At 37.8% G+C, this 18729-nt stretch overlaps 1 protein-coding gene across 1 annotated transcript; it reads left to right on the top strand.

Annotated features, from left to right (window-relative positions):
- Window positions 1-6253: 6253 nt before the first annotated feature.
- Window positions 6254-6520, top strand: LOC102818945 (small EDRK-rich factor 1-like). The gene has a single exon (XM_006835311.1). The coding sequence runs from the start codon at window positions 6254-6256 to the stop codon at window positions 6518-6520; it is 267 nt and encodes an 88-aa protein (XP_006835374.1).
- Window positions 6521-18729: the final 12209 nt, after the last annotated feature.

Here is an 18729-nt window from a genome sequence, read left to right as displayed (position 1 = left end):
GTTTGTTTCTTTGGCAGACTGTGGTATTCTTAACATTCTTTTGTAACACCATAATGCAAATATGTCAATTTGTCTATGGTCTTTTTTTATTCATAGTCCAACTTTCACTTGCATATGAGGTTATTGAAAATGTTGTGGCTTAGGTCAGACACACCTTTTTCCTCAAACTGATGTTTTTGCTTTTGAACACTTTAAAGATGTATTGCGCAGCAGATTTGCCTGATGCAATACATCCTGACATATAAAATTGTAAGATAATAAATGGGTATTGCTCTTAGTTACTAAATGTGTGGTTATTTGTTAGTTATCAGTAAAAAACTAGTACAAATATATTCGCACAGCAGTATATTTTGTAGTGACTAAATAATATATCCACCACTCATCTGTCAATGTGTTCTACTGTAGTGATTTGTGTGTTGTTGTGGTTCTGGAAATTATGCCAAGGGTATCTTAAATACCGGCAGTGTCACCAACAGTAGACAGGTTTCAGCTGAGATTCTAGATGGAGACAGACTATTTTCAAATATTTAGTCACTGAAAACTTTATGAATAGCTGTGTAACACTGTCATCACCAGAACGTTGCATATTAAAACATGACGACGAGCACCAGAATATTTTCAGGTATAGATCTGGAAGACAAGCCACTCAAGTTTGAAGGCACTCAAAATATAACTAGGAAAGAGCTGCCTCCTCAAAACGGAGGTGACTTTGATGATAAACATCCATTATTAATTGAAAAAAGAATGCACAAAGTATTAATCTACAAAGATTGGAAGTTGACAAAAATAAAATAGAACACATAAATTTCAATAACGTAGACATTAGTGAGCTGAAATGAACTGGCATTGGTCATTTTGCATCTGATGATCATTTGGTTTACTATACGAGGAATGACAAATTGAGGAGGAATTCATTCAGCATCAAAAAGAACATACCATGATCAGTCCTGAAGTACAACATTGTCTGTGATATGATAATATCCATAAGCCTACAAGGAAGACCAGTTAATACCACTATTATTCAAATTTATGGAGCAACCACTAAAGCCAGTGATGCTGAAATTGAAGAATTCTAACAATGTCTTCAGTCTGAAATTGATGAAACATGTAATCAAGATGTATTGATAATTACTGGTTATTGGAATGAAAAGACTGGAAAGAAAGAGTAGGATCAGTAGTTGGAAAATACGGCCTTTGTGATAGAAACAATGCTGGAAATCACATAACAGAATTTTGCAAGACCAATGACTGCTTCATTGCAAATACTTTAAAAACAACAACAACATTAAAGCTAACTATACACATAGACATCACCAGATGCAATACCCAGAAAACAAACTGATTACATATGTAGGAAGAGTCGGCGAAAGACCTCCATATCGTCAGTCAAAATGTGGCCAAGGGCAGACTGTGGAATTGCTCATATGCAAGTTAAGACTGAAGCTGAAGAAATTTAAAATAAGTCTACAATAGCCAAAATATAGCTTCAAACATATCCCACTTGAATTTAGAGATCATCTGAACAGCAGATTTAATACATTAGACACTAAAGACCAAAAACCAGAAGAGTTGTGGGATGGCATCAACAACATCAAACAGGAAGTAAGCAAAAGATCATTAAGAAGACAAGAAAGAACAAAAGGACCAAAATAAATGTCAGGAGAGACTCTGAAAGTTGCTGTCCAACATAGAGATGCTAAAGCAAATGGAAAAAATGAGAAGGTAAATGAACTAAATGAAAAATATCAAAGAGTAGCTCAAGAAGACAAAGCCAAACATTAATACAAAATGTGCAAAACCTGGAATTAGAAGACTAAAAGAGAAGAACACACTTGGCATTCCTCAAGCTGAGAGCACTGAAGAAAACATCCATGCCTTGACTTGGAATATTGAAGGATTCTATGGACAAAACATTGAATGATGCAGAAAGCATCAAAAGAAGATGGAAGGAATAGAGAGTCACTGTACCAAAAAGAAATGGTCAATGTTCAACTGTTTCAAGAGATAGCATATGATCAAGAGCCAATGATACCAAAGGAAGAAGTCCAAGATGCATTAAAGGCAATGGCAAAGAACAAGGTTCCAGGAATTTATGGAATACAAACAGAAATCTTTCAACAAACTGATGCAATACTGGAGGTACTCACTCATCTATGCCAAGAAATTTGGAAGATAGCTACCTGGTGTACTACCTGGAAGAGATCCGTATTTGTGCCCATTCCAAAGACAGGTGACCCAAGAGAATGTAGAAATCATCAGAAAATATCATTAGTATCTCATGCAATCAAAATTTTGCTAAAGATAATTCAAAACGGTTGAAACCATACATTCACAGAGAATTCTCAGAGGTTCAAGCCAGATTCAGGAGAGAACATGGAATGAGGGATATCACTGCTGATGTCAGATAGATATTGGCTGAAAGCAGAAAATACCAGAAAGATGTTTTCTTGTGCTTTATTGACTATGCAAACACTTTAAGTTGTGTGGATTATGACAATCTATGGATAGCATTGTAGAGAATTAGTATTCCAGGACACTTAATTGTGCTCATGAGGAACTTGTACATAGACCAAGAGGCAGTTGTTTAAACAGAACAAGGGAACACAGAATGGTTTAAAATTAGGAAAGTTGTGTGCCAGGATTGTATTATTTCACCATAGGTATTCAATCTGTATGCTGATCCAATAATCAGAGAGGCTGGATTATATGAAGAAAAACATGGCATCAGGATTGGAGGAAGTCTCACTAACAACCTGAGACATACAGATGATACAGCCTTGCTTGCTGGAAGTAAAGAGGACTTAAGATACTTACTGAAGAAGATCAAAGAACTCAGCCTTCAGTATGGGTTGTACCTCAACATAAAGAAAACAAAAATCCTCACCACTGGACCAATAAACAACCTCCATATCAATAGAGAAAAGATTGAAGTTGTCAAAGACTTCAAGACCTCTTTAAAGTGTTAAAGTGCAAGGATGTCAATTTGAGGACTATGATGTGTGTGACCTAAGTCATGGTATTTTTAATAATGTCATATACATGTGAAAGAAAGACTCTAGAAGAATTGATCTATTTGAGTCATGGTGTTGGAGGAGAATATTAAAAGTACTATGGTCTACCAAAAGAACAATCAGTCTGTGTTGGAATAAGTACAGCCAGAATGCCTCCTGGAAGCCAGAATGACTAGACTTTGTCTCACATACTTCATACATATTGTCAGGAGGGACCAGTCCCTTGAGAAGGATATCATGTTTTGTAATGTGAAGATTTGGAGAAAAAGAGGACGACCTTCAACAGAATGGATTGGCACAGTGGTGGTGGTGATGGGCTCAAATGTAGTAATGATTGTGAGGTTGGCCCAGGACTGGGCAATGTTTCGTTCTGTTGTGTACAGGGTCTCTATGAGTCGGTACCAACTTTATGGCACCTTAGAACAGCACCAACAAATAATATATATTCCATTAAAAATATAAAAATTGGTGAAATATTTATGTTACAATATTCAGAATTATTTTTTTCTGACTTTACATGGACTATTTTTTAGAGCAGTTTTAGTCTTATTTGAAAAATTGTGCACTGAGACAGAGCTCTCACTTTCAGCTCCGTTCTGTGCATTGTTTCTCCTAGTAAGTAATAGTTTGTGTTCTATTTGCTGTTGGCTGCTATCCATTAGGCCCCACACTCATGGTGACTCCATGCACAATGGAATGAAATGCTGTCCTTTTCTGTTGTGCAATAAACCACTGTGACCATAGATTCTGACTGTAGGAAGTAGATCACTATACCTTTCTTCGAAGAACATGTTGAATTAAAGTGGCACATTTATTACACTTAATGACCCAACGTTGTTATTGTTACTCTGTGTTATTGAGTCAGTTTGAATCAATTCATAGTGACCCTGCTTAGGGTTTCAGAGGCTGTAAATCTTTAAGGGAACAGAAAGTCTTATCTTTCTTCCAAGGAGTGACTGGTGGATTTGAACTATGGGTCTACTGGTTAGAAATTCTTACAGACTAAAGTCCATAATTTACATTAGTGTTCACTGTATGTTGTATATTCCTGTGCATTTTGACATATGCCCACCAATATGATAGCATACTAGTTTCAATTGAGGCTCAGTTTTTAAAAGGAAACAAAACCAAATATATGTAGTATGATTACAATTTTACTTAATACTAATGCATGGAAGAAAGTCTACATAGAAATATATTAAAATAGCATCAAAGGTATGGCTGCTAAATGGATGTTGTTGCTGTTATTAAGTGGCATCGAGCGACCCTGTATAGAGTTTCAAGGAGTGGCTGGTGAGCTTAAACTGCCAACCTTTTAGTTCAAACTAACCTTATAGTCCAGTGCTTAACCTACAGTATCACACCAGGACAAAAGTTAAAAGGATAGAGTACTTTAAATTTCTTTCTGATACTTTCCTGAGTAAACTTTCCAATTTTTCAACAAATAGAAAAAAAATCAGTATTATTATACCTCCAGGATAAAGCAACTGATTTCAGGGAACTGTTAAATGCATTTCTGCTAGTTTATCAATAAGATGGAAAAGAACACTTCACATCTTAATACTAACATTCGATATCAAGCTGTTATGGAATTAAAATACATAAACACACGTCAAAAACAATGGGACTATTGTGCCTATGGCCACTTCAGAGCCATTTCCAGATGTGACATTAACTCTGAAGCTCTTGCCTGCCCGATTTGGCAGCTGAGAAGCTCAGTCTTAGATGCTATGAATGAACTTTGGAAATGCTACTATATTAGCCTTCACTGCTAATCCAGTTAATGCACTCACAATCTACTTGACAGTCTGCCCATCACATCTCTTCTATCAGGGCAAGCTGCCTGTGGAGGTGGCTGTGACAAGGGGATTACTGAAAGGACACCCAAGAGGATAGACTTGCCCTTCCTCCACTTTGCTCTGACTAGCTTTGTAGATAGTCACATACCACAGAGGGCACCAGACAGATACTTGTTTTCAAACCAATCCCTTGGCACAGAGTTGCCAAGAGAATTTCACCAACCCAGAGGCACAGGTGCCTTCTGTTATTCCATTGACTCATCATGAAGTAAAGCAAGCAACAAAAGTTAAGGTAACTTTTAGAAGGCTTAGGGTGCTGCATCATTAATTAACGCCAGAGTTCCTTCGTCCTCAGAAGTCCTACTTGCTATGAAGAATAATAAGAAAAATGTCATCGAGTCAGTTCCGACCCATAGCGACTCTGTATAGGGTTTCCGAGGAGAAGCTGGTGAGCTTGAACCACCGATCCTGCAGTTCAAACAGCTTTGCAGTCTGGCACATTAACCCACAGTGCCATAGACAACCAGAAAAAGTTATGGCCTCTTGGAATGAATCATAGTACATGCCTTTTCCCTCCTTTTTCTCTGATAGGGAGTTAATTCTCAGTGAGTGGTTGGCAGCCCATAAAAGGTGCATTTATAGCTTCATCTTTATTAGATTATTAGAATTAAATTTTTTGCCTTCTAAATTTTCAGCAGTTTCAATTTAAAACTTTCTATATAGATTCAAGATAAAGTAGAAATAAAAGGCACAGACTCCATACTGGCAGAGTATAGTTACTTTAAAAAGCAATATAAGATTTGTTGTCAAAGATCAAGAGTGTTGTAATCATTTTAGGAAAAAAGTCCCTTCTCACTAGTCCGCGTTGCTGTCAGGAGCCAAGGCTATAGATAGTAGTAGATAATCCTTCCACACGGCTTTCTTCACACATTTTCTCTTCTCAGTCCAAATAGTAAGAAGTAGACTTTTCCCAGAAGCACATTTAACTAATGTTATGGATTAAGTTGTGTTTTAGAAGGTTAAGTAAAAAAAAAAAATTACTGTTACAAAATCATGGAAATTTTTCATAAATAAAAATATCAAAAAGGCTCTTCCAGGCACTGTCCAGTGGTCGGCGTGGCCTGTGAGTGTGCACTGGGGACGAGGGGTGGGGGAAGGGGGGGAAGCGGGGCGTGGGGGGAGCTTTGTGTCCAGTCATGCTGGGAGCATAGTACTGCCTGGAGGCTGATCCCCTTTTGACTGAACGGATGGGGAGGGACTCTTTTCTTTCTTGGGTATCGCTGCCTGCCCAACCCAGTTTTTGGGTCTGGCCCGGAAGGCCAATCTGCTGCTTGCACATCAGTTGTTGGTTTGTTCTGTAACACGTATCTACCAAATACACCCCCAGGAGGGGTGTGGAGCGGGCAACGCTAGGAGGGGTCCTTGTCTGGAGACCGTTTATAGATGGTATCCAAAATCGTAAAGCCTGAGGACTGGGAGCTAGGACTGTGCTTCCTCCGTAGTTCTTTTTTTTTTTTGGTCCTTGCAGGTGGAAATCAAAGAAAAATTGCCCACCAGAAAAACATGAAGAAAACTCAGGAGATTAGCCAGGGAAAAAGCAAAGAGCATAGTTTGACTACTTCTCAGAGAAAACAGAGCGACTCTGAGATTATGCAACAAAACCTTAAAGCAGCTAATGAGAAGAAGTCTATGCAGACAATGGAAAAATAATGACTGACGAAATTGGAAAACCTGGGTGCTGCTGGAAAACCTGGGTGCTGCTGCCAACTAGGTGTATCATAAACTCTAAGATCAAGATTTTGTAGAATGAACAATCATTACACAGTTATAATTTATCCTTATAAAATGGTCTATTTTAAACCTTACCCTTTAACCTGACTTAGTGTGATGTTTTACAAGCATTTTTAGAAAAATAAAACACCAACCATGCATGTAAAAAAAAAAAAAAAAAATCCAAATGTCCACTTGTGTATCTTGGCATATCCTCCATCAAGGTCTGTACACTTTTAAAGGCAGTGTTTCCATCTCTCTAACCCTTTCCCCAAAAATTCTGTGCAATTCTACTTATACCACATAAGAATGCAGTTTTGTCATCCTCAACGGGCTCTAATTATGTTCCTTTTAAATGGTTTTTGAATTTTTGGAACAAAAAGAAGTCTGAAGGGACGAGATTAGGGCTATATAGATTTGGCAAGGTTTCCCAGTGAAATTTATGTAGGACAGCTCCGATACTCTCAAAGGATGAGTGGGTGCATTTTTGTAATGGGGAGATAGTTTCCTCATTGCAACTTTCCTGGCTGTTTTATTCTCCAGTGCAGTTTTCAGTTTTCTCAAAACTTCGTCCTGTAAGACTCTGTGATTATCCTGTATCCTTGGAAAAAATTTAATTGGATTATCCCTTTGGAATTCTTAGAGGGAAAAAAAAGTCACCTTAACCATCTGAGTTGACCTTTGTGCCTGAACTTAACTGGCTAGACAGATCCCTTCAGAAGTTATTGTTTTGCTCAGACCTTTTTAAAAAGACTTCCTGATGAAACTAAGACAAGTGCAACCACCCACAGACTATTGATGCATGTTTGAATATGTGTTGTTTAGAATAAATCCATGTAGGAGTCCAGGTGTGATGTTGTGGGCTAATGCGTCAGACTGCAAAGTCATTTGAACTGCAAGGTTGGTTGTTCAAGCTCATCAGCTGCTCCTTGGAAACCCTATACAGGGTCACTATGGGTCGGAATCAACTCAATGGCACTTTAATAACAACATATGAACTAGAACCCAAATAGCGATACTTCTGATATACTCATGTGCTTATTGGAATCCTAACCCATATTCTTGTGAATATAATCCTATTTGGAAATAAGGTTCTCTTGTTAGATCATACATGAGTAGTATGTGTTCAATATAATCACTTCTGAGTTACAATAAGCAGATTAGACAGAAAGACATGTACACACACATGATACCACATAAAGTTCATCTATAAACAAAGGAACCAAGAAATTGGAGCTACAGACAAGAAGAAATTGATACAATGAAGAATCTAATTTCGACTATTGGTATCCAGAATGAGAAATTATTATTATTTTTGTTAAGCCACCCACTTTGGGATTTGTGTTACAGTAGCATGCGTAGTGGTTACGAATCGAGCTGCTAACCTGAAGGTCAGCAGTTCGAAACTACCAGCGGTTCCGCGGGAGAAAGATGAGGCATTCTGCTCCTGTAAAGATTTATAGCCTTAGAAACCCTGTACAGGGTCACTATGAGCCGGAACCGACTTCATGGTACTTAACAACAACAACAACAACTAGCACAAGTATACTAACACAACCAGACACCATCTTTTTCTCATTTCCCACAAAGTGTTTCTCATTCTATTCATTGTGCCAATAGCTGCTTTCATCATGTTCAACCAATAACATCTTCCCAGCTTCAGGTGCCACACACACAAATACCAAGAATACTGCGAGACTATCACATAATTCACAATAAAACATTTAAAAAAAAAGAATACTGCAAAAAACAGAGTTTGACAACTTCTCAAGGAGCCTGCAGTCTATAAGCAAACACACAATTGTATTATAGGGTTAGAAGTGTTATGATGGAATTTTTATAGGAGATAGCACTGGACCTGACTACAAGTAAATGCTGAAGGAAGTTTCAGACCATGTCCAAAAAGAGTCTAGTCTGGTTAAATTAAAATAATTTACTCTTTCTTCTGTGTTGTAGTCACCCTGATCATAGAGTATAGGAGACCTAGCTGAAAGATGAAATTCTGAGTGCCAAGAGATGTGCCTGAGGCTCACTTCCTATCTGCTGTCAACCTTTTTGCATGTGCACTTCAGGTATTCTATCATTGTTACTGCTAACATGCTTCTACTCATTTTAAAGATAGAAATGCAGAGGAAATTTTGACATACTACATTGCCCTCTTTGTCTTCTGATGGAAGACAGACAATGAAACCCACATAGAGGCAGTGGAATCCATTAAGAATAAGACACCTTGACAGATCAGTTCATAAACCTCCAAGAACAATAGGTGGTTTCTGCCTTGTGTTTGGAGTTCTATGATAGGACCTGGGCCTTCATTCCAGGGCCCACAAACCAGACAACTTTCTCAACCAAATCCTTCTTAGCTCCTCTCTTCCTCTCCAACAGACAGTTAAAACCTTTCCCTCCTCTTCCTTCTGGGCAGGGCCACCCCTCAGTGAATTGGTATCATTTTATGCAAATGCACATTTTTGAGGCTCAGTTTTCTCATCTGACAAACGAGAAAGATAACATCTGTCTTAGTTATATAGCGCCACTATAACTAACAGAAATACTACAAGCTCAAAATCTGGATGCTGTCTATAAGGGAAGGCTTTCTCTCAATGTCAGTTCTGGGATAAGTTCTCTTCAACTTCTATTTTCAGCTCCTTGGTGATTTTCATGTAGTAAAGCATCTATTTTCCCCAGTCTCTACTTGTTCATTTGTCTGTTTACTCTCTTTCATATCTCAAGAGACATTGATTCAAGATACACACTATACTAATATTATTTCATTGATACAGCAAAGGAAATTCTATTCCCAAATGAATTTATAATCTCAGGTATGGTAGAATTTACAATATGTATCTTGGGAGAACACACTTTAATGTATTACAATGCCTTTTTGAGTAGATGTCTTGGTACAATATTTGACAAATAGTAAGCACTCAATAAGAGCCCTGCTGTAGCACTGAAGAATAAGCACTGGGGCTGGTAACCACAAGGTTTGTGGCTCAAACTCACCAGGATAAATATGAGTTGAAACCGACTAGACAGCACTTACATAGAATATCTTTTTCCCATAGATCTGCATTCTAAACATCACTCAGTGGGGAATGAAGGATTTTCAAGAGAAAGTGGGGAATCTAGGCCCTTGGGGAGCAGGCAAGGGAGTCTTAGCAAAGATAAAGAAACTTTCATAAGTATCTACGCAATAATCCTGCCAGAAAGAATACCTCCAAGTAACACAGTTTTTGTTCATGATACACTGGCAGCCCTCCCAGAGAAGAGTCTGAATGAACTCACCCCAAAGTCTAAACTACATATAAGGTCATCTTTGTACCCCTCTCTTGCTACACATTTGCAGGGTTTTTCTGGACACCACAAAGGAACTAGTAAAAGCTGAAAAACAGAAAAACTGCTCCATTGTGGCAAATAATGAAACCAACAAGATGGACAAGGCAGGAAGTTTTCAACTGATTCTTTACAGGATAAATTGACAGCTTCTTTGTAGCCAGTAGATCATACTGATATTTATGACCGATACCTTTCTGGATGATACCTATTGTGCTGCTCCCAATGATTTATATGGTAGGGAAGTAAACCATTATTTGGCACATAAAGAAAACGCTCAACATGCTTTTGCATTTTTCTTTTTTCTGACCATCAAACATATGTTGGGTAACTAAATGTGAAATGACCGTAACATTCTCAACTAAAGCCCAGGCAATGCCTACTTATGACACACTCTCTACTTTCACATTCTGAAGATTACAAATTGAAGATAAGATATGCAGGGACATTTTTACGTTCCTTGACACATGTAAGGACAAGGCCAGAGTTGGAGGGTGTGTTCCTTCTCTCCAAGGGGGTAGTGACACAGTTCATTGTCTCCTCTAGATGGCCTAATATAGAAATCTCCATTTCAACAAAAAGAATATGGTTAGTGTGACTTAAGCACCACTGAACTCTCTTCCTCTGAAATTTGAAATGGGTTTGCCTTCCTTTTCTTTCTATAGAAACAAATATTTATGAATCAAATCTTAATGCATATTGTCAATTTTTCTTTTATTTTGTAAATGTTTGTACTTTGAGGGCAGTTGGTTTGGCTTTATTGTGCTTCTGGGACAAGTGAGAGTATACACATGCTTCAGCATGTTTATAAAATGATAGGTTGATTTATTAATTGTTGTTGTTATTAGCTGCTATTGAATCAGCCCCAACTCATGGCAGATTTATGGTGATCCCATGCACAAAAGAAGAAAATGCTGTCTGGTCTTGCGTTACTCCCATGATTGGTTATGGATGGAATCATTGAGATCCATAAAATTTTCATTGTCTGCATTTTAGAAGTAGATCAGGGTTTCTTCCGAATCTATCTTAGTTTCTACTGGGACCTGTTCAGCATCATAATAATACACAAGCATCCACTAATAAGTGGGTGATAGTTGCACATGAGGTGACTTGACAGGGCCTCTTAAAAGGAAGGTGAGCATTCTACCACTGACAGCCACAATAATGCATGTATGCATGTCTCCTACAAAGTTCTTTAAACCATGTGCAAGACTTCTGCCCATATTTACAAAGGTAATAAAACTAACACTACAGCAACAAGGGATCAGTGTATTCAAGAGAGAAAATAAATTTACTCATCAGTATTTGGTTCTCACTTTCAGGTAGAGATAGTCAACCTAGAAGAAAAGTTTGAAAAAAAAATTTTTTTTTGTAGTTACCCTAAGCATTTTTCTAACTCTCTTTGCTCTTAGATACATTGGGGATAAAAGCAACACAAAAGCTGAGAGTATTTACAGATTTTTTTTCTTTTTTTTTAAATAAATGAAAATGATAAATGTTGGTGTTGTGTGCTGCCAAGTCAGTTTCAATTTATAGCAACCCTGTATAGGGTTTCTGAGGCTGTAAATCTTTACAGGAGCAGAAAGCGTCATCTTTCTCCTGTGGAGTGGTTGGTGGATTCAAGCTACTAACCTTGTCCAACGTGGAACCCATTACAGCACTAGCACTTCTACTAAAATGATGTACAGAGTTCAATACTACTATCTACCTTAAGACACAAATTTGATTTTTCACTGACAAAAACTATAAAAGTTAGAAAATGTTGGTGTGTGTAGTGATTCTCAAGGTAAGGAAATTAAGGCCCTTGTACTGCTCTGGATTTCTCTAAAGTGACCCAGCAAAGATCAGCAGTAAAACTTACAATGAGACAAAGGTCTCTTGCTTGCCACTTCCTCTTTGTTTTTTTTTTTAAGTGTTTATCATGAATTGGGTGATAATTTACATGGAAGAACATCAGCTTTACATTCATCCTATCATATTTTGTTTCATTGCAGTGATTACAATCCCCTCCATGCATCATCATTCTACAGCATTTGCTTCCATTCCCTCTGGTTTTTGTTGTTTTGTTTTCTTTTGGGGGAGGGGGGATGTACACCGAAGCACTCAGGAACATACAACTATTTAAACAACCAAAGGGCACACCATGCAAGCCTGCCACCTGGCCATCAGCACACAGACCCTCTTCCTCCCTGAGTCCAAGGTCCCCAGCCACTCCATCTCTCTCCACGTCATCATCTCTGTCTCCATCTCCGATGTCACTGCTTCTCTAAATAGGGTTCTGCACTCCACTTTTCTCCCTTGATGGTCCCAGGGTTCTCTACTACTGGACTGTAACAACAACCACTCCCCTCCTTTTGTTATAAAACATCTACCTTTACATTTGCAACACTCACAATCAGTCATGATAGCAATTATTCACTATTGTACCATGAGTCTTATCCCCATCTCCTTTTACCAGCCCCATCCAGACAGGCTGGAAATCAGTGGTGATTCTACCTTCCCCCACACCCTCTCAAACTAGGCTCTCTCTTGAAAGCTTGTAAGCCAGTTACTTCTTGCCTTTGTAGTCCCTCCATTTTGGGTAGCCAATATTTAAGTTGCCCATCCCTGTCAACCCTATGTACTGAAGGGATGGGAATGATCCTTGCTGTAAAGATTCATTCCCTCTTTTGAGCTACTACATCTGTAAGTATAGGTCAAGTACATCAAATTGTAGAGGATTATTCTTTTTTTCCTCTAGTCGAGGATTCTTCTTTCTTCCTCTAGTCGAGTTCTGATCATCCAGTCATTTTAGCCAGGTAATTCCCACTTCCTCTTATCCAAGTCTTTCATATTGTTGTTGTTGTTAAGTGCCGTTGAGTCGGTTTCGACCCATAGCGACCCTGTACAGGGTTTCCGAGGGTGTTAATCTTTACGGGAGTAGAAAGCCTCATCTTTCTCCCGCGGAGCAGCTGGTAGTTTCAAACCGCTGACCTGAAGGTTTGCAGCCCGATTCGTAACCACTACGCTACATACTTAAGTGTAAATTAAATTAAAAGAAACATTTCTTTGTAACAGCATAAATCTCAAAAAACCAGGGACTATTTCTATTTGTGTGATGTCTACACTTAGCTTGTATTGTGACACCAACCATACAGGCTGATCAATAAATAGTATTAACTGAAGAGGATATTTCACTTTAATAATGGTCTATTCGTCCAAGATTTAGAAATCTGTAAGGCACAAATAAAAAATATATATACATATTATCCTCTTAGGATATACAAGCAACTTAAACTGTGAGGAAAACTAGCCTAATACCTTAGGGAATTTTTGAAGAATTCCTAGATTTCCATTGCCACAAACTTAAAGAATTTTTAAAAAAAGATAAGAGAAATTAAAATTATATTTAATATATGAAAAAAATGTATTAAAATTATTACCTGAAAATCAGACAAAGGAATATGGTGGGGAAATGATTATGCTCCTAACCACTGGAGTGGTTGGATTTTTTTTATTTACATGGCCAAAATAATAAAAAGACTCAGATGAATTAATTCAGAACTCAAAACATTGTACCTAAACTAAAAACATCAATTGTTCTTTTTATATCCTCTAGAGGGGAAAAAATAAAATAAAATCCATTGTCATCAAGTTGATTCTGACTAATGTTGTTGTTGTTAGGTGCCATTGAGTTGGTACCAATTCATAGTGACCCTATGTACAACAGAATGAAACATTGCCTGTCCTGGGCTAACCTCACAAGTGTTACCATGCTTGAGACCAGAGAATCCTTCAATAATGAAATCGAGGCTTGAATTATTTCTTTAGTTCCCTCAGCTTGAGAAATGCTGAGCATGTTCTTCCCTTTTGGTTTTCTAACTCCAGATCTTTGCACATTTCGTTGTAATATTTGACTTTGTCTTCTTGAGCTGACCTTTGAAATTTTCTGTTCAGCTCTTGAACCTCCTCATTTCTTCCATTTGCTTTAGCATCTTTATGCTGGAGAGCAACTTTCAGAATCTTTTCTGATATCCATTTTGATCTTTTCCTTCTTTCTTGTCCTAATGATTTTTTGCTTTCTTCCTGTATGATGTTCTTGATGTCATCCCACAATTCTTCTGGTCTTCGGTCTTTAGTGTCTATTGTATCAAATCTGTTCTTCAGATGATCTCTAAATTCAGGTGTGATATATTCAAGGTCATATTTTGGTTCTTGTGGACTTACTTTCATTTTCTTCAACTTCAGTTTGAATTTGCATATGAGCAATTGATGGTCTGTTCCACAGTCTGACCCTGGCCTTGTTTTCACTAATGATATGGAGCTTTTCCATCATCTCGTTCCACAGATGTAATCGATTTGATTTCTATGTATTCCATCTGGTAAGCTCCATGTGTATAGTCGTCTCTTATGCTGTCTAAAGAAGGTATTTGAAATGAACAAATCATTGATTTTGCAGAATTCTATCATGCGATCTACAGCATCATTTCTATCACCAAGGACATATTTTTCAACTATTATCCTTTCTCTTTGCTTTCAACCGTTGCATTCCAATCACCAGTGATTATCAATATATCTTGATTGTATGTTTGATCAATTTCAGCTTGAAGAAGTTAATAGAATTCTATTTAATCCTCACTGACTTTAGTGATTGGTGCGTAATTTTGAATAACTGTGGTATTAATTGGTTTTCCCTGTAGGTGCATGGATATTATCCTATCACAGATAGCACTGTACCTTATGACTGATCTGGATATGTTCTTTTTGACAATGAAAGCAACACCATTCCTCTTCAATTTGTCATTCCCGGCATAGTAAACCGTGTGTTTGTCAGATTCTGACTCATAGTGACCATCTGAGGTGGAGGAGAATGCCCCATACAGTTTCCAAGGCTGTAAATCTTTATGTGTTTTCTCTGAGTTGCTGATGTTTTCAAACTACCCACCTTTCAACTAATCTCCAAGTACTTAACTACTGTGCCACAAAGACTCAATAGATAAAACTTGTACACTTTTAGAGGATGAGACAAATTCAGAGCATTTTATGTCAAAATAAAAGTGATAAATTTTCATTATGAAATTTAAAACACACAATACATTAGAGCGGCAACCCAGGATCTCCTTAGAAAAACAAAAGAAAAATTATTCCTAGGAAATGAATATTCTAGGTAGACATTTTAAGTAGCTGAATAGATGTGGGAACATTAATGGGAGTACAAACAATTTTAACAGAGGATTTTTCTACATATGCATTTGTATGTGCCTTAAGTATACCCAAGGAGAGTATACAGTGGTTAACATTATTAAAACTTCTTAATTATAATCACCTTGAGGGAATGACTCACTAGACTTAGAGATTTAAGACCATAGTCAATTGGTGCAACATAATTCACAAGTGTTCCATATCCTACTTCAATGAGTAATGACTGGGGTCCCAAAAGCTTGTGAGGGGTTCTCTAAGATGAAACTGTTGGTCTCTCCTGATACAGAGCAAAGAAGAGTTAAAAGAAAAAAAAAAGACTTAAGGAAATATTTTATCTAAAGGACTATTGGATCATGTGAACTCCAGATTCTACTACTCGGAAGAACTAGCTGATGTCTAGCTATCACTGCCAACTGTTCTGATCATGATCACAATAGAAAGTTCTAAATATAGAGGAAGAAAAAAAGAAAAAAAACCAGAACAAAATTCCAAAACATTAACAGGACGAGACTTACCCGTTTGACTGGGACTACTGAAAAGTAGATATCCTTCAAATCTGGAACTGAACCAACATCCAGGGATCAACTTTCAGCCAACAATAGAGTGGCCTATATAGTGATTAGTAACACCAGGGAGGAATGTACTCCTTGATACCATCCACCATAAGACACCAAGACACTATTTGCCCAATAACAAAGCTCAAATGACAGAAAGGGGCAAGAAAGAAGAACAAATGGAAATGGAAGTAGAGGGGGAAATGTTTCTATAATGAAAGGATGGCAATCAATTTCACAAAACTAAATTATTGAATGGAAATGAATGTGCTCTGCAAACTTTCACCTGAACTACAATTTTTTAAAAGTGAGAACCTGTGGAGGGTAAATCTATTGATCACATTATATATTTCTGTAAAGTCAGCATTCATTTACTTATGTCACAAGATAGAAATTTACAAAGGCACTGATCACCAGTCAGTGAAGATTAAGTGGGGAGCTTAGACTTCCATTTTTATCTAGAGATAACAAGGTACCCCTCTCCTTGGCCATGTCTCAGTGGTATCTGAAAAGACAGAACTTTCACCTGAATGTATTCATAGCAAGATCTTCCATCTGTCCTCCAATAGAAACCATGTGGGGAGAAATAAAAAGGCACCTTTCCCCTTTAAACCTGGGTGGTGTCAGCAGAAACCTGAAAACTCCCCTTGACTCAGCAATAATTCAGTACGCTTCTCTTCTCTCCTACCGTGTCAAAAGAAGCTGAGTTATAGGCTTGGTAGTGCCTCCAACTTTTCCCATCAGCCTCAAATTAGGGGAGACTTACTAAAATAAGAAAAAAATTAAATAAGATTATATCTCGTAACATGATATCAAAAAGTAAATTGAAAATCTAGTGCCATATCAAAACTAAGAAATATCTCAACTTGAATGAGAAAGATAACCAAGAGACAACACCACCAAGATGACATAGATGTTGTAACAAAAATTTTAAAGCAAAGCTAATCATAGAAATGGAACTCCTGGTGTGGTGCTGTAGAATCAACACTAAACATCTACTTACAAAATCTGCAGTTTAAACCCACCAGATGTTCCTCAGAAACCCTGCACACAATTGCTGTAAGTCAGAATCGACTCTATGGCACTTAACACAAACAAACAAAAAAAAATCATAAAATTGCTCCAGAAAGCAATTATGAATACACTTCAAGCAAATGAAAAAAATAGATACAGAAAAGAAATAGAATATTTTTTAAAGAGCCAGGAAGAAATTTCAGAATTTAAAAATATAACCATCAAAATTTAGAAACTCAATTCAGCAACAGATTCTAAGAATCAAAAGAAAGGACCAGATGAACTAGAAAATGGAACAATGGGAATTTTTAAATTTGAACAAATGAGAGAAAATAATGTTAAAAAAAATTAACAGAATGTCAGAGACTTGTAACTATTTAAGAAAACAAACAAACATGTCATCAAAGTCTTGGAAGGAGAGGGAAAATGGGCGGGGATGAAAGTACTCTTTCTGTCTTCCGATCCCTGACGTGCCAGGAGCTGCAGGTGTCAGTGCAGACATGGCCAAGTCCAAGAACCACACTACACACAACCAGTCCCGACAATGGCACAGAAATCGTACCAAGAAACCCCAATCATACGATATAAGTCTCTCAAGGGGGTGGACTCCAAGTTTCTAATGAACATACGCTTTGCCAAGAAGCACAACAGGAAGTGCCTGAAGAAGATGCAGGCCAACAATGCCAAGGCCATGGATGCATATGCCAAGGCATCAAGGCTCTTGTAAAGCCCAAGGAGCTCAAGCCTAAGATGCCAAGGGGTGTCAACTACCAGCTCAATCGACTGACCTACACTGTCCATCCCAAGCAGGGGAAGCGTGCTCGGGTACGCATTGCCAAGGGTCTGAGGCTCTATCGGCCAAAGTCCAAGGCCAGTGCTCAAACTACGGCTGAAGCTTCAACCAAGGCCTCAACTAAAGTTCTAGTCAAGGCCTCACATCAGGCTCCCAAAGATGCCCAGGCCCCCACAGAGATAAAACACAGTTCTCCATCTAAGGACAGAGGGGCTGGCATGGCTCTTTGGGAAACCATCTGCATGGAGTTGGTATTTTCCTGTGCTTTTTGTCCAAATAAACCTGAGGCGGGGGTGGGGGGTGGGGGAAGTACTCAAACAAATAATGGCTTTTTTTGTTTTGTTTTTAATCTGGCAAAGTACTTAAATATATAGATTCAAAATCTGAATAAATGCAAGAAAAGTAAAACCACAGCTACCAAGAATAATCAAAATTAAACTTGTAAAAAATTAAAGAATCAAAGAAGTAAAGAAATGAAAGCAGTAAAAAGGAAAAAGACACATAAGCTACAGGGAAGAAAACAGTTCAAATGACAGCAGCTTTCTCATTAGAAAGTATGAAGGCCAGAAGTAAGTAACACAATTCTCAAGTGCTTTTAAAAAGAATGAAAAATAACTTTTGAATCAGAATTGCATGCCTGTTGAAATTGTCTTTCAGGAATGAAGGGGAAATAAAGACGTTCATTTCGTCATTTGTCCTCCTGTGGTGGCTTGTGTGTTGCTATGGTGCTGGAAGATATCCCACCAGTAATTTAAACATCAGCAGGATTGCCTATTTGGGACAGGTCTAATTAAGTACAGCTTCCAGATTAAGATAGACTAGAAAGAACAAGAGCCAGACCATTTCTGTATGGTAAACCGCCACTGAAAACCTTATGATTAGCAGCAAAACATTAGCAGCAAAACAGCAGATATAGTACCAGAAGATGAGCCACGAAAGCTCTGAAAATACAACTGTAAAAAAGCTGCCTCCTTAAAGTACAGTTGACCATAATCGTGCAAAGATTTTGGGATCTTCATTTGCTGATATGATACAACTCAACATACGTAGAAAGACATGAAAACATCCATTAATAATCAGAACGTGAAATTCATGAAGTATGAGTTTAGGAAAATTGGAAGTTGTCAAAATGAAATGCATAAAAATCAATATCCTAGGAGAACAAACAAGATGGCGGATCGCCAACAACAACACAGAATACCCGACCAAGCAGGCTCAGGGGATGGTTCCAGAACTCTGAACCACATATAAAGGAATATTTAGAAGGTTGGAAGGCT

The sequence above is a fragment of the Chrysochloris asiatica genome, unplaced genomic scaffold (genome assembly GCF_000296735.1).
Source record: "Chrysochloris asiatica unplaced genomic scaffold, ChrAsi1.0 scaffold00016, whole genome shotgun sequence".
NCBI classification, from domain to species: domain Eukaryota; kingdom Metazoa; phylum Chordata; class Mammalia; order Afrosoricida; family Chrysochloridae; genus Chrysochloris; species Chrysochloris asiatica.
This window is presented reverse-complemented; position numbering and strand designations above follow the sequence as displayed.